The following is a 13,221-nucleotide window of genomic DNA, read 5'->3' as shown; positions in this document are numbered from 1 at the left end:
CAATCACAGCGTGTCCTTGCACAAGTGGTATAGGTTTTGGGATGACGCTGCTAAAACCCATCCTTGAGCTCAATCTAAATTGAGCTCAAGTACCCCCCACCCCCCTCAGGAACAGATGGCTGGGATTGTGTTATAAATAATGCAAGGGTGTAGTTTATACAACAACATTGCATGAACTTTCTTTTTCTCAAGTATCTTCATCTTCATAATTGTACTCACCATTTCTAGCTTGTGTATTACCTGGAAAAGGTCAACTTCACCACATCATTTGGTGAAGATGTATCATTTGATGAGAATGGGGATGTTTTACCAATCTGGGATATCATGAACTGGGTGTGGCTCCCTGATGGAAGCACTAAGGTACACAATGTGGGTGTGGTCAAGAAGTCAGCCTCTGCAGGTGAAGAACTCATCCTTGATGAAGACAGAATCTTCTGGAACTTTGAATACTCAAAGGTCATTTTGGCTTTCTAAAATAGCTAATGTCGAGCTAATATCATGATGTGAATGTTATTTAGTTTAGACTGAAATCGATCATTGTTACTTTCTTCTGTAGCCTCCTCGGTCAGTGTGCAGTGAGAGCTGTTCCCCTGGAACCCGTGTGGCCAGAAGGAAAGGAGAACCTGTCTGCTGCTTTGACTGCATTGCTTGCTCTGAGGGAGAGATCAGCAATGAGACTGGTGGGTTTACATTATGTAGCAATTTACTGTACCAGTATGTTCCTTTAAATCTTGTCCTCTTTGTTAGACTCTACAGAGTGCACCAGTTGTCCAGAGGACTTCTGGTCCAGTCCCCAGCGTGACCACTGTATCCCTAAGAGCGTGGAGTTCCTCTCCTACAATGAGGCCCTGGGTATTACCTTGACGACTATCTCACTGCTAGGCACCCTTATCTGTGCCACTGTCCTGGGAGTCTTCATCTATTATCGAAACACACCCATGGTACGAGCCAACAACTCAGAACTCAGCTACCAACTTTTGATGTCACTCAAACTGTGTTTCTTGTGCTCACTTCTGTTCATTGGCCGTCCCAGGCTCTGGACTTGCCAAATGAGGCATGCAGCATTTGGAATCAGCTTTGTGCTGTGTGTCTCATGTATCCTGGTAAAGACTATGGTGGTGTTGGCTGTGTTCAAGGCCTCCAAGCCTGGGGGTGCAGACATTATGAAGTGGTTCGGTGCCATGCAGCAGAGAGGAACAGTTCTGATTCTTACTTTAATCCAGGCATCTATCTGCACAGCCTGGCTTGTGTCTGCCTCACCTGCTCCTTATAAAAACACACAATACCACAGTGATAAGATAGTCTATGAGTGTGCTGTGGGATCAATAGTTGGTTTTGGAGTGTTGTTAGGTTATATTGGTTTACTGGCACTCCTCAGCTTCCTCCTAGCATTCATGGCAAGGAATCTTCCAGACAACTTCAATGAAGCCAAGTTAATCACTTTCAGCATGTTGATCTTCTGTGCCGTGTGGATAGCCTTCATCCCAGCATATATCAGTTCTCCAGGCAAATATGCAGATGTAGTGGAGGTATTTGCTATTTTAGCATCTAGTTCTGGTGTGTTGGTGGCATTGTTTGGACCAAAGTGTTATATCATCCTTTTGAAACCAGAGAGAAACACTAAGAAGTCTATCATGGGTCGAGGCACCACCAATACATAGAGATATTCAATGACAAATCTGTGTGTATTTTATCACAATAAGTTTATAAACATATATTTGATTGTTTATAAATAGTAGAATATTATGTCTACTAGTTTAAATTTAAAATGTATAATCCAGTCAGAAAAGTTGGTGGAAAGTACTCCCTTAAGTTTGGTGATTTCAGACCTATACATAGATCTAAAAGTAAAGTACTACAGGTATGTAAGAGGAAAATCATACGGTGCCATGGCATTGGTCCGATGGCTCTTTATTTCGAAGCACAGTTGATCTGACAGTGTGCTTAAGGGGCGTTCGCCTATTAGTTTGTATTGGCCAGTGTGCTCAGTGCTGTATTACCGAAGCACGCTAAATCAACCCTAGCTCCTAACCTCACACTAACCCATAACATTTGTTTGACTATTGGGGCTTTGGAATAATGGGCAATTATATATAGGATTAAAATTGGCAAACGTACCCTTTCATAACACCACCAACCATTATATGCACGTGCTAGCCATCAATGGTTTTGTTTTGTTAAAGAAAAATCCTGTTTGAAACTCCTAGCCGAACTCAGCTGCTCTAATATAAATATGACAAATAGAACCTACCATTCATTGAATGTCATGCAAGTCTAACCTGCACAACATTCAGATCTAAATGTATATTTTGACATTTTTATTTTGTATCGTTGTCTGCACTCTTGTATTGTCCAGTTGTTTGAGTGTTGAATGTGTAATGGACCACAATGGAAACAAGCCGTTGGCATATTTGTGTCTCATCCATTTGGTGTCTTTTTAACTTGTGTTTTCTGCTGTACTTTAAAAAAAATGTCTCAATAAAATATTCAATCAATCACTCAGATGGCCTGTGTATGTAATCAGTCGCTGATGCGGTCCGGACATTGATTATGTGACCATTGCCACCTGTAACCTTTGATGTGACCTAGCCCTGGGAACTGTATTAATCCGGCCCTGCATGTGCCACAATAGGGTTATTATAAGTATAATTTCAACCTCAACCCGAATGGAACAAGAGAGCTATCGTAAATCAATCAATGCTGCTTCTCCTGAAACCCCTCCCCCTTAGATAGGCACAATTTCATTATAAATCATTAATAAACACTTGATATTTGCAACAACAGTCATTCTGGATAAGAACAACTGCTATACCTAAAATGTATGAATTGTAAATTGCAACATCAAATCCTACATCATATTATATAAGTAAACTCTTTATATTAAAGGAACACTAATGCCATGAAGCCTATTTGACAGAGTTGACTAACTCAGGTTGCAACGCTTCTCGTACTTCCTTATAACTCAGCTCTTAACAACAACAAATCAGGATACTGAATATTTGTGCATTTATTGAAATAACCTTTCATTTCATTAACTCATTCACTGCCATTGACGTGTTTGACGTGTTTTTTTTCCAAAAGGCCCAGACTGCCATTGACGTCTTTGCAAGATGGCGGCAAGATGGCGGCGCACACAGTTGCTGCGGCTCAGTGCTCTCCCGGTCGGTGCTTAGTATGGCTGTGTATGTGCTTGTGTGTGTTCGTCTCGTGTACTTTTTGTGACAGCCATAACCGGCAGGATCTACTCAGAATAGGAGTTTGCTTCGAGCGGAGCGTTACAGCCCAGTTTCACCGCTTGCATAACATACCGGAGGAGATCGCAAGAACCCCCGGCTCCCCATGGATTATCATCCCACACGGGAGGAGGAGGTACCGGCGCCGCAGAGAGCGGAAGCAGAGGCGAGGCTGCAGGGCTGGCGCGCTAGCCAGGCTAAGGAGACAACCGCTCAAACCATCGCTTCCCACTCTGTATCTCACAAACGCCAGATCCCTCGTCAACAAGGGGAGGCATGCGTTAATCCGACAGACCTTTTCTCCGACTATGTGGCATCCGTGTGCGGTTAGGGTTAGGGTGCGGGTTTGGTTCGGGTTTACTGTTTAATGTCGGAGCACTGCGCTGTCGGAGGAATGCGCTGTCGGACTAACGTATTGCACCCGTCAACAAGATGGATGATTTTAAGCTGCAGATCTCTGCTAATAAGACCGTGAAGGAATGCTGTATTCTGTTGATTACGGAGACTTGGCTTCACCCACACATTCCGGACTCTGCGATCGAGCTAGCAGGCTATAGCTCTTATCGACATGATAGAACGGGGAGCTCCGGTAAGAGCAAGGGGGGGGGGCATCTGTATGTACATCAACAATACTTGGTGTACAAACACAGTGACTGTAGACAGTCACTGCTGCCCGGACCTGGAGTATTTGACTGTCAAATGCGGGCCTTTTTATCTCCCCAGAGAGTTTTCTGTGATCATGACGACGGTGGTCTATATCCCACCGGAGGCTAATGCTAACCTGGCTATAGGACTTTTACATAGCAGCATTAGCAGCCAGCTGAGCAAATATCCTGACGCCGTGCACATCATAGCGGGGGACTTTAACCATACAGACTTAAAAGCAGCACTCCCCAAATTCCATCAGCATGTAAAATGTGCTACAAGAGGAGATAACACTCTGGACAAGGTCTATTCTAACATCAAACTTGCTTACAGGGCGAAACAACTACCGCACCTGGGCAAGTCTGACCATATGTCCCTGCTCTTAATTCCTGCATATGCCCCCGTCAGGAAAACTGCTCCCACCATTACAAAAACTGTCAAAACATGGCCTGATGATGCTTCTCTGCAGCTGCAGGACTGCTTCGACAGAACCAACTGGGACATTTTTGAACACCAGGACCTGGACATATTCACAGACAGTGTTTTGTGTTATATTAAGAACTGCACTGACACTGTCACAGTGGATAAACGTATCCGGGTCTACCCCAACCAGAAGCCCTGGATGACCCGGGAGGTCCAGCGGCTCCTGAAAGAAAGGAACACCGCCTTCAGGTCCGAGGACAGGGCTCAATACAACACAGCCCGTACGAACTTGAGGAGAGGCATCAGGAAGGCTAAGTCCGACTACAGGAGGAGGATCGAGGACCATCTGGACAGCAACAACAGCAGGCAGGTGTGGCAGGGAGTCCAGCATCTCACCAACTACAGGACTACCATCGGAGCTGTCGAAGGTGACGCCTCGCTGGCAGAGGAGCTCAACATCTTCTTTGCCCGTTTTGAGGCAGACCCACCTGAAGCAGACACGCCACATCCCACGGTCCACAGCGGCTTCACCCTCACAGTGGAGGAGCATGAGGTGAGGCGTACGCTGCGGGCCATCAACCCGAGGAAGGCTGCGGGTCCTGACGGCGTCGCGGGACGTGTATTAAAGGACTGCGCAGATGAGCTGGCTGGGGTCTTCACAAGGATCTTTAACCAGTCCCTCGCTCAGTCTACTGTCCCTCTGTGTCTGAAATCCTCCACCATAGTCCCCTTGCCCAAGAAACGTCATATTTCCAGTCTAAATGACCACCGGCCTGTCGCACTCACCCCAGTGATGATGAAGTGCTTTGAAAAGCTGGTCCGGGGTCACATCACCTCACTCCTGCCCCAAGGCTTTGACCCCCACCAGTTTGCTTATAGGGCAAATAGATCCACAGAGGACGCAGTAGCCACAGCCCTCCATTCTGCACTGTCCCATCTGGAGCAGCCGGGGAGCTATGTGCTCTTCGTGGACTTTAGCTCCGCATTTAATACCATCCTCCCCCACAGACTGGTGGACATACTGGGAGACCTGGGTTTTCCACACAACACCTGCATGTGGATTAAGAGCTTTCTGACTGATCACAGCCAGAGGGTGAGAGTGGGACCTCACACATCTACGTCCCTCAGCATCGGTACCGGCTCCCCGCAGGGCTGCGTACTGAGCCCGCTGCTCTACACCCTCTACACACACAACTGCACCCCCACCCATCGCAGCAACACCATGGTGAAGTTTGCGGATGACACCACAGTAGTAGGGCTCATCTCCAAAGGGGATGAGTCTGCCTACAGGGATGAGGTGGTGCAGCTGACTGAGTGGTGCAGAGAGAACAATCTGCTCTTAAACACATCTAAAACCCAGGAACTTGTCATCGACTACAGGAGGAAGAAAACGGACATTTCACCAATAATCATAAACGGGGACTGTGTGGAGAGGGTGTCCTCCTTCCGCTTCCTCGGAGTCCATATTGAGGAGGGCCTGACCTGGAGAGTGAACACCTCTGAGCTGCTGAAGAAGGCCCAGCAAAGACTGTACTTCCTGAGGGTACTCAGGGGGAATAACATCACACAGAGACTGCTGGTGTCCTTCTATCGGTGCTCCATAGAGAGCGTATTAACATACTGTATATGTATGTGGTACACCAGCTGCACAGCGGCTCAGAGGAAAATGCTTCAGAGGGTCATCAACACGGCAGAGAAGATCGTGGGCTGCCCTCTCCCCACACTGGAAGAACTACACAGATCCCGTTGTCTCAAAAAAACTGAGAACATTATGAAGGACACTTCCCACCCCTGCCACTCACTGTTCGAACTGTTGCCATCAGGCAGACGGTATAGATCAATTAAGTCAGGCACCAGCAGATTCAGCAATAGCTTCTATCCCACAGCGGTAGTCACACTCAATGCTGTGAGGAGATGATGATCTGTTGCATGGTTATTTGTATGGTTTTTGTTGTATCTCTGTCTGTTTTTCTTTGTTTTGTTTTTGTAGTAGTAGTACTACTACTACTACTTTTGGTGTTTTCAGTGGTCTTCCACTAGATAGCGCTGTTCGCCAATCCGCGATCACCATCTGAGTCCGTCAGAGGCACAGAAGCAGCAAAACCATTTGATCGCAAAAAAAACAGCACGTCCACTTCTGTGTAATTTCTCGCGTATGTTCTCTGCTTTCTGTTGTTTTGGGGCGAAACCACCCCTCATTCAACTGCCCACAACTATGGAATGGACCATCGCGGCAGCACAATTTTTTTTCTCCAAATCTACGAGACCCTCCTACGTCTTTTAAAGCGATCGGCGGGTCGATCGTTGTGAAGGATAATATTCTATGATTTTTCACAGGTTAGTGAAAAGAAATCGCTTGCAAGGGCTAACCTGACTCCGCTAGATGGGGGCCGTATTGACTTCACAATACAGCCTCCATCTGGACCCGCACCGCTGCGTGTTCGAACCAATCAGCTGCTGCTAGGGGCGGGATCATCCAATCACCTGCCAAGTAGCTTGAAAAAAAAGGGAACGCCCCTTCATCGATTGTGCTACCGAGGTCCCAGATGGAAGTAGTCTGTGAAACAAATGTGACACAAGCTTCTTCCATCTGGCAGAGTCAGGTTAGGCAAGGGCAGCATAGACGATGTTTTAACTCTGGCCGTCAATATTTACATCCTTTTGAATTCTGATAATTATGTGAAGCTGTGATCATAAAGTTTTCACATTTTTGTAGTGGAGTAAAAGTATAACATTTGCCTCTGAGATGCAGTGGAGTAAAAGTAAAAGTATTGAAAATTGGAAATACTCCAGTAAAGTAAAAGTACCTCAAAATTGTACTTAAGTGCAGTACTTGAGTAAATGTACTTAGTTACTTTACACCACTGCTTATCCATGTTGTACCCGTGATGCAGAGAATGACGATGTCATCGATCAGGGGGACTTGGAGGCACCATGTATTCATGTTGAAGTTCAGGTCTGGTGACGCAAACCACTTTTAGGTCCCCATGGGACCAAGTACCATACCTGGGGCGATAGAGCTTTTGCTTTTGCTGCCCCAACCCTGTGGAATGCACTCCCCAATACTCTCATGAAACCCCCACCCTCAAAACCCACCTCTTGAGGCGGTGGCGCAGTCGTTAGCGCTGTTGCCTCACAGCTAAAAGGTCCTGGGTTCGATTCCCGCTGGGGACGCTGTGGGCGCTGTGGGTGTGTCTTCTCCTCCGCGTCATCAGCGCCCATACCCTAGGTGGGGTTGGCGAAAGGGCCTACTCTGTGTGGAGTTTGCATGTTCTCCCCGTGTCTCTCAGGGTAGTTAATACCCTCACAAAAACATGTAGTAATCCTGGTTGCTATACCCCCTCCCACATGACAGCCGGGGCGCCTGATGGAGGAGAAGGGAACTGGTTGGAATAACGTGTTCCTTCCACGCGCTACGTCCTACCAGGGAAACACCCCCCTGTCAGGTGACAAGAAGGCCAGTTGGCTCTCATGCATTGAAGGAGGCATGAGCTCGGCCCTGGCCTCTCTAGGCTGGTGAGGGGAGTGTAGCGCCCAGGATCACTTAGAAAATTGGCACCGGGTGAAAAATAAGGGTTACAAAATCGTGGGATAAAAATAAAAAAAAATAAAAAAACACCTCTTCAATATGGCTTTCCCCTGCTAACTCCACACCCCCCTTTCTCATCACTCCACTGTTTGTATTGATTGTATTCCTTAGTCTAAGCCTTTTCTTAATGTTTCTATCCCTAATAAAGCTGTTTTTCTTTGTTGTTTTCTCTTCCCCCCCATGCAAAGCTTCTTTGTGTACTTAGAAAAGTGCTATATAAATTAGTGTTTGGTTACTTAAACAATAAATTCATATGACACCTACCATGGCTGTATTATCTGCCAACTGACACAGCTGTGCCCAATGAAAGGTCATGGACCAGATCATATGCGTACACAGCCTTGTACACAGGGGTGGATTAATGGGTGAGGAGGCCTCTGGCCATAGCTTTCATGTAGACCTCTCTGCTACCTCTATTGGGAGCACCTCAACTTTCCTGGATACGATACGATACGATACGATACGATACGATAATACTTTATTGTCAGTTCACACTGAAATTTGTCTTGCGACCCAGCAGCCATGTATGCAACAATAAACAGTACACACATTTGACATGACACAAGAAAAACAAAACACGATACAAAATACATACATAAAGACATACAAAGACAAGAGCAATGTCCACCTCTCAGCCTACCCTTGGCCTATAAATCCTGATTAAGCCTCAGTGTCGTCTGATGGACAAAGGACCTCTTCAGTTTGACCTTATTGTATGTAGGAACACCGTATCTCCTTCCTGAAGGCAGCAACCTATATTCTCCATACAAAGCATGGCTAGTGTTTGAAGTGATATTCCTTGCCAACCTTATCATACTATCATTATACGTAGTTGTAAAGAGCCTCTGAAGTGGCTGTCCAACAATCTTTGAACAAATGTTCAGTTGCTGCAGCAGTTGTGACTTTAAGGCTACAGACAGACATCCATACCAGGTGGTACTACAGTACTGAAGAACACTCATTATAACAGAAGTGAAAAACAAAAGAAGAATCTGTCTACTAGCACCAAAAGATCTCAAACGGCGAAGGAAATAGACTCTTTGCTTTGTCTTCTTACCCACTGATTCAATCTGTTCTTTCCATGACAGAAGGTGGTCAATTACTACTCCTAGGTATATATACGAACATACCTGGTTGATCTGTTCACTATGAATAGTTATGGGGGATCTGTGTATCTCTAGTGGGGCACCAAAAACAATCTCCTCTGTCTTTTTTGTGTTAATGATAAGAGCGTTGTTATCGCTCCACTCCACCATCTTATTTACTCTGTGTTGGTGCAGTCCAGGATCACTGGAACTATCCAAAAGGGAAATCAAAACTGTATCGTCAGAGTACTTTAGAATGTATTGGTCTGTTTTGTCAGTGCGACATTCAGACAGACATTCCTCAGTACGACAGCTGTCAGTATAAAGGGTGAAAAGTACAGCTGAGCTTACGCAACCCTGGGGAGCACCAACATTAGTAGTTAATGCTGCGGAGAGGGTTTTGTTCACTTTCACCCTCTGTACTCTGTTAGTAAGGAAGGAAGCATACCAGTGAATTAAGTATGGATTCAGTTGCAACTGCACCATCTTTGACACCAGAATATCAGACTGTATTGTATTGAAAGCTGAAGAGAAGTCTAAGAACAGCACCCTTGCATAATTCTTATTAGACTTATCTAGGTGTTTTGTAATGAAGTGGACCAGTGTGACAACCGCATCCTCTGTACCGCAACCTTTCTTATAAGCAAACTGACAGGGGTCAAATTTGTCTTTAGTTATACTTACAAGATGTTGCAACAGTATTCTTTCCAGTGATTTCATGATCACTGAAGTGAGAGCTATGGGTCTATAATCCTTATGTTCTATGGATAGACGGGCCTTATCCTGAATTAGTCGAGAGAGACAGACTGTTGGCTCAGATTATTTTCAAATGCTTCTGCCATTTGCTACGAATGCAATGTCTGGCCTCCCCCCACTTCTGTTTCGTCTGTATACTGGCATAACTAATTCTCACTGTAAAACTAATTAGTTGAAGCCTATCAAGCTTGCTGCTTATCATAAATGGACGTTCAAGAATACTTTTTAAAGATATCTGTTTGCAGTTTTCAGGAGGCGTAGTTACAGACTCTGTAGCATTCATAGATTATAGAAGAGTTGTTTGGTCTTGAGAGACTAATACTAAATTGATGCATTTTGAGCCTGCTATTATCACTATTTTTTTAAATGTCTTGGGGCGGGGGGGAATACTTTTTTGGAATATATGTGGGGAAAAAATGGTAGCAACAGTCAAAGAAAAAGAAAAACAGGTTATCCATTTGGTTCCATTCGTGTACAAAATTGTACATTGGGGGTCCCAAAAATGGTCATCAAATGAGGGGTCTGTGGCCAAATGCATATCAAACTGGGGGTCAGGGTTAGGGGGATTTTGAAATTGAAAAGGTTCAAAAGCCCTGCCCCTACTTGTGCCTCTGCCCAGATGGGCGGTGTGACACATTACGTCATGGCATAAGGTGGCAGAATGGATGGCATAGCACTGTGTATAAAATGTAACAACTGCACAAAGGATTTGGGAGAGGGGGTTAGACGGGGAGGACAGTCATGAGGGCTTGTCTAGACACACACCTGCTTTCATATCTGTACTTGTATTTGATGTTGTTCTCTTCTTTCTCTCCTTTGTCTTCCTCACCTTCCTCTTCATGTCAGATACAGGCACAGTTTAAGCTGAACAGAATGTACAAGGCTGGGGACGTCATTCTGGGTGGTTCGTTTTTTACTTCTCCTCTCTCCCCCCCTGTCTTCCCTGAGCTGTCTTTCACCTCCAAGCCAAGCCAAGAGTTCACTTGCTCTAGGTGAGTATCACAAATACAATAGCCCAGTCACAGTGATTCACAAATTGCGTTTGGCCGTGGAATCCCATCTGAAATGATTTTGTGCCAGGGACCACCATGAGAGAACATTTTTGTCATTTTGTTTCAAAATTATATCATTTTAATATCATTATTTTTGTGTCCGATTTACAAGTTGTAGATCGGCTATTTTTGAATAGCTGATCAAGAATAGGATTAAAGTTTGTTAAACTGATGTTGACGCTCTATTAGCAAATTTAGAGAATAGGTAACTTGCATTGATAGATAATAAGGATTAGTTAATGTTGTATATTTCTACAAAAAAATATATGCAAGGTTACAGTGTGATTTTGTGTGTATAGGGTTTACATTCGAGGGTTCAGGAAGGCCCAGGCCCAGGCTTATGCCATAACTGAAATCAACAGAAACCCCAGCTTACTGCCCAATGTGACTCTGGGATATATTCTTTATGATACCTGTTTGACGACTGAAGTTGAAATACGCGGAGCCATGTTATTGGTCAGTGGGAGAGAGGAGCACTTTCAATTGGATGAGAGCTGTGTTGGGTCTCCTCCAGTGCTGGGAATTGTGGGTCCTGGTTCCTCATCAAGTGCTATTGCTCTTTCTAGAATATTAGGTTTATACAGAGTACCCATGGTAAGTTTCCTACTTGAATGCCCTTTTACCATGACCTATTGTATATGCTTCATTTTGATTATTTTGTTATTCACAAATGTAAAATGTGATAAATAATGTAGAGGTTTTTTTTACAGCTTGAAAGACACAGAAACTAGACTAAAATGTTAGAGAGGGACTAGTGGAGAAGAGATCCAGTAGAACAGAAAGACAAGTCATTTTATGTTTGGTTGCGCTGGGTGTTGAGCTCTGAAAATAGCCGATCTACAAGCTCACAGCTCCGACGCGTTGTGAGCTTGTACAGTAGATCTGCTATTTTCAGCATGCAACCAAGTGTAAAATCAGCCACTACGACGCCATCAAGGCACCGCCAAAATACATTTTAGTTGACTAAATCAACTGTAGATTTAGTCGACTATAATCTTATGATATTTAGTCGACTAAAACTAGACAAAAACTAAAACATTTCAGATGACTGAAATATGACCAAAACTAAATGGAATTTTATTCCATTTAAAATTTGCTGTCAAAATCAACACTGGCTTAAGGATGCTTAGGATTCTATTGTGATTATGGGGTAGATTGTGTTAAAAGAGCACAATGCCTGCCCTCCTTGTTTGAAGATAAAAGACAATGCAGCATCATTATTCTTCTTTTTTCTTTTTTTCTTCCTCCCCCTTCAGCTCAATGCGCTGCTTGCAGAGGAAATTATCAAACATACTAATTGTATATCCCAGAACAGAATGTTTTGTGCCTTTTTCCCCCCCAGATAAGTCACTATGCTGCTTCCTCCACTCTGAGTGACCCGAATCAGTTCCCGTCCTTCTTTAGAACAATCCCAAATAATGACTTTCAGGTAAACAGTCGTAGGCCTACATGTTCCACACTCATTATGAATGGCTCACTGTTTTATGTTTTACATTTTGTCAAACATTTGAAAAAAATAGCAGCTCTACTTTTGAATATCTGAAGTATAAAACAGGGCTTAAGTGGTTAATGAGTGGTTTGTAATAATAATATGAATATGCACAGTAACTTGTATAAATGATGGAGAAAAAAAGTAACAGTACCTCAAAATGTACCCAAATGTACTTGATTACAGTACTTGAGCAAATGTTACTTTCTTTTCACCACTATTTGTGGAAGAAAACGAAAAACATTATCTGAATCAGAAGCACTTTTATTGTCTCATCACAGGTTTACATGTAAAAAAGTGGCCGATTTCTTTCTTTTTTGGGGGGGCACGCTCCATTTTGTTGTGAGAATAGGGAATATAGAGATAGAGTAAGATTATTTTCTGATCAGATTGTGATTCTTTAGGTGAGAGCTATGCTGCAGCTTATGATGCGGTTTGGATGGACCTGGGTAGGTTTGCTGTTTAGTGACGATGATTATGGCCGCAATGCTGGCCGATCCTTCCTGTCCGACCTGGGCCGGTCTGGTTTGGGTTGTGTGTCTTATTCAGAGGCCCTGCCCTGGGACAATGACCTGGACAAACTGGACAGGATTGTCACTGTGATGAAGCAATCCACAGCTCGTGTGGTCATTGCATTTGCATATTTAACCTATATGATTAACATCATGGATGAGGTTTGTTTTATTAGGGATTTGAAATGTATGTGACCTAAGTATAGTGTGAATAAGTATTATATATGAAATAGTCTGAAATAAGTTACATTGAAGGAAATGCATCGCTTCATATATCATACATACATAGCTCTGCTGTCAGTAAGAAAGAAGGAACTTTTCAGGAGATGAAAAAGAAAAACATGTTTTTAGAACAATACTGCCTCATCAAAGTTGGTATGGTGACTTTATACATTGTCAGATACTTGAATGTGAATGGGTTTTTGACCATTAATGTG

At 44.0% G+C, this 13,221-nt stretch overlaps 1 protein-coding gene across 1 annotated transcript; it reads left to right on the top strand.

Moving 5' to 3' along the window:
• Nucleotides 1–324: 324 nt before the first annotated feature.
• LOC311039408 (extracellular calcium-sensing receptor-like) lies at nucleotides 325–1,661 on the top strand (the record flags this gene model as incomplete). The annotated part of the gene is made up of 3 exons (XM_084049283.1): nucleotides 325–456; nucleotides 557–680; nucleotides 748–1,661. The coding sequence occupies 3 exons, from the start codon at nucleotides 325–327 to the stop codon at nucleotides 1,659–1,661; spliced, it is 1,170 nt and encodes a 389-aa protein (XP_083905409.1).
• Nucleotides 1,662–13,221: the final 11,560 nt, after the last annotated feature.

Source organism: Gymnoscopelus microlampas (genome assembly GCF_963454915.1).
Source record: "Gymnoscopelus microlampas genome assembly, chromosome: 3".
In the NCBI taxonomy this organism is placed as follows: domain Eukaryota; kingdom Metazoa; phylum Chordata; class Actinopteri; order Myctophiformes; family Myctophidae; genus Gymnoscopelus; species Gymnoscopelus microlampas.
Note: the sequence above shows the minus strand (reverse complement) of the source record. Positions and strands in the feature narration are given on the sequence as shown.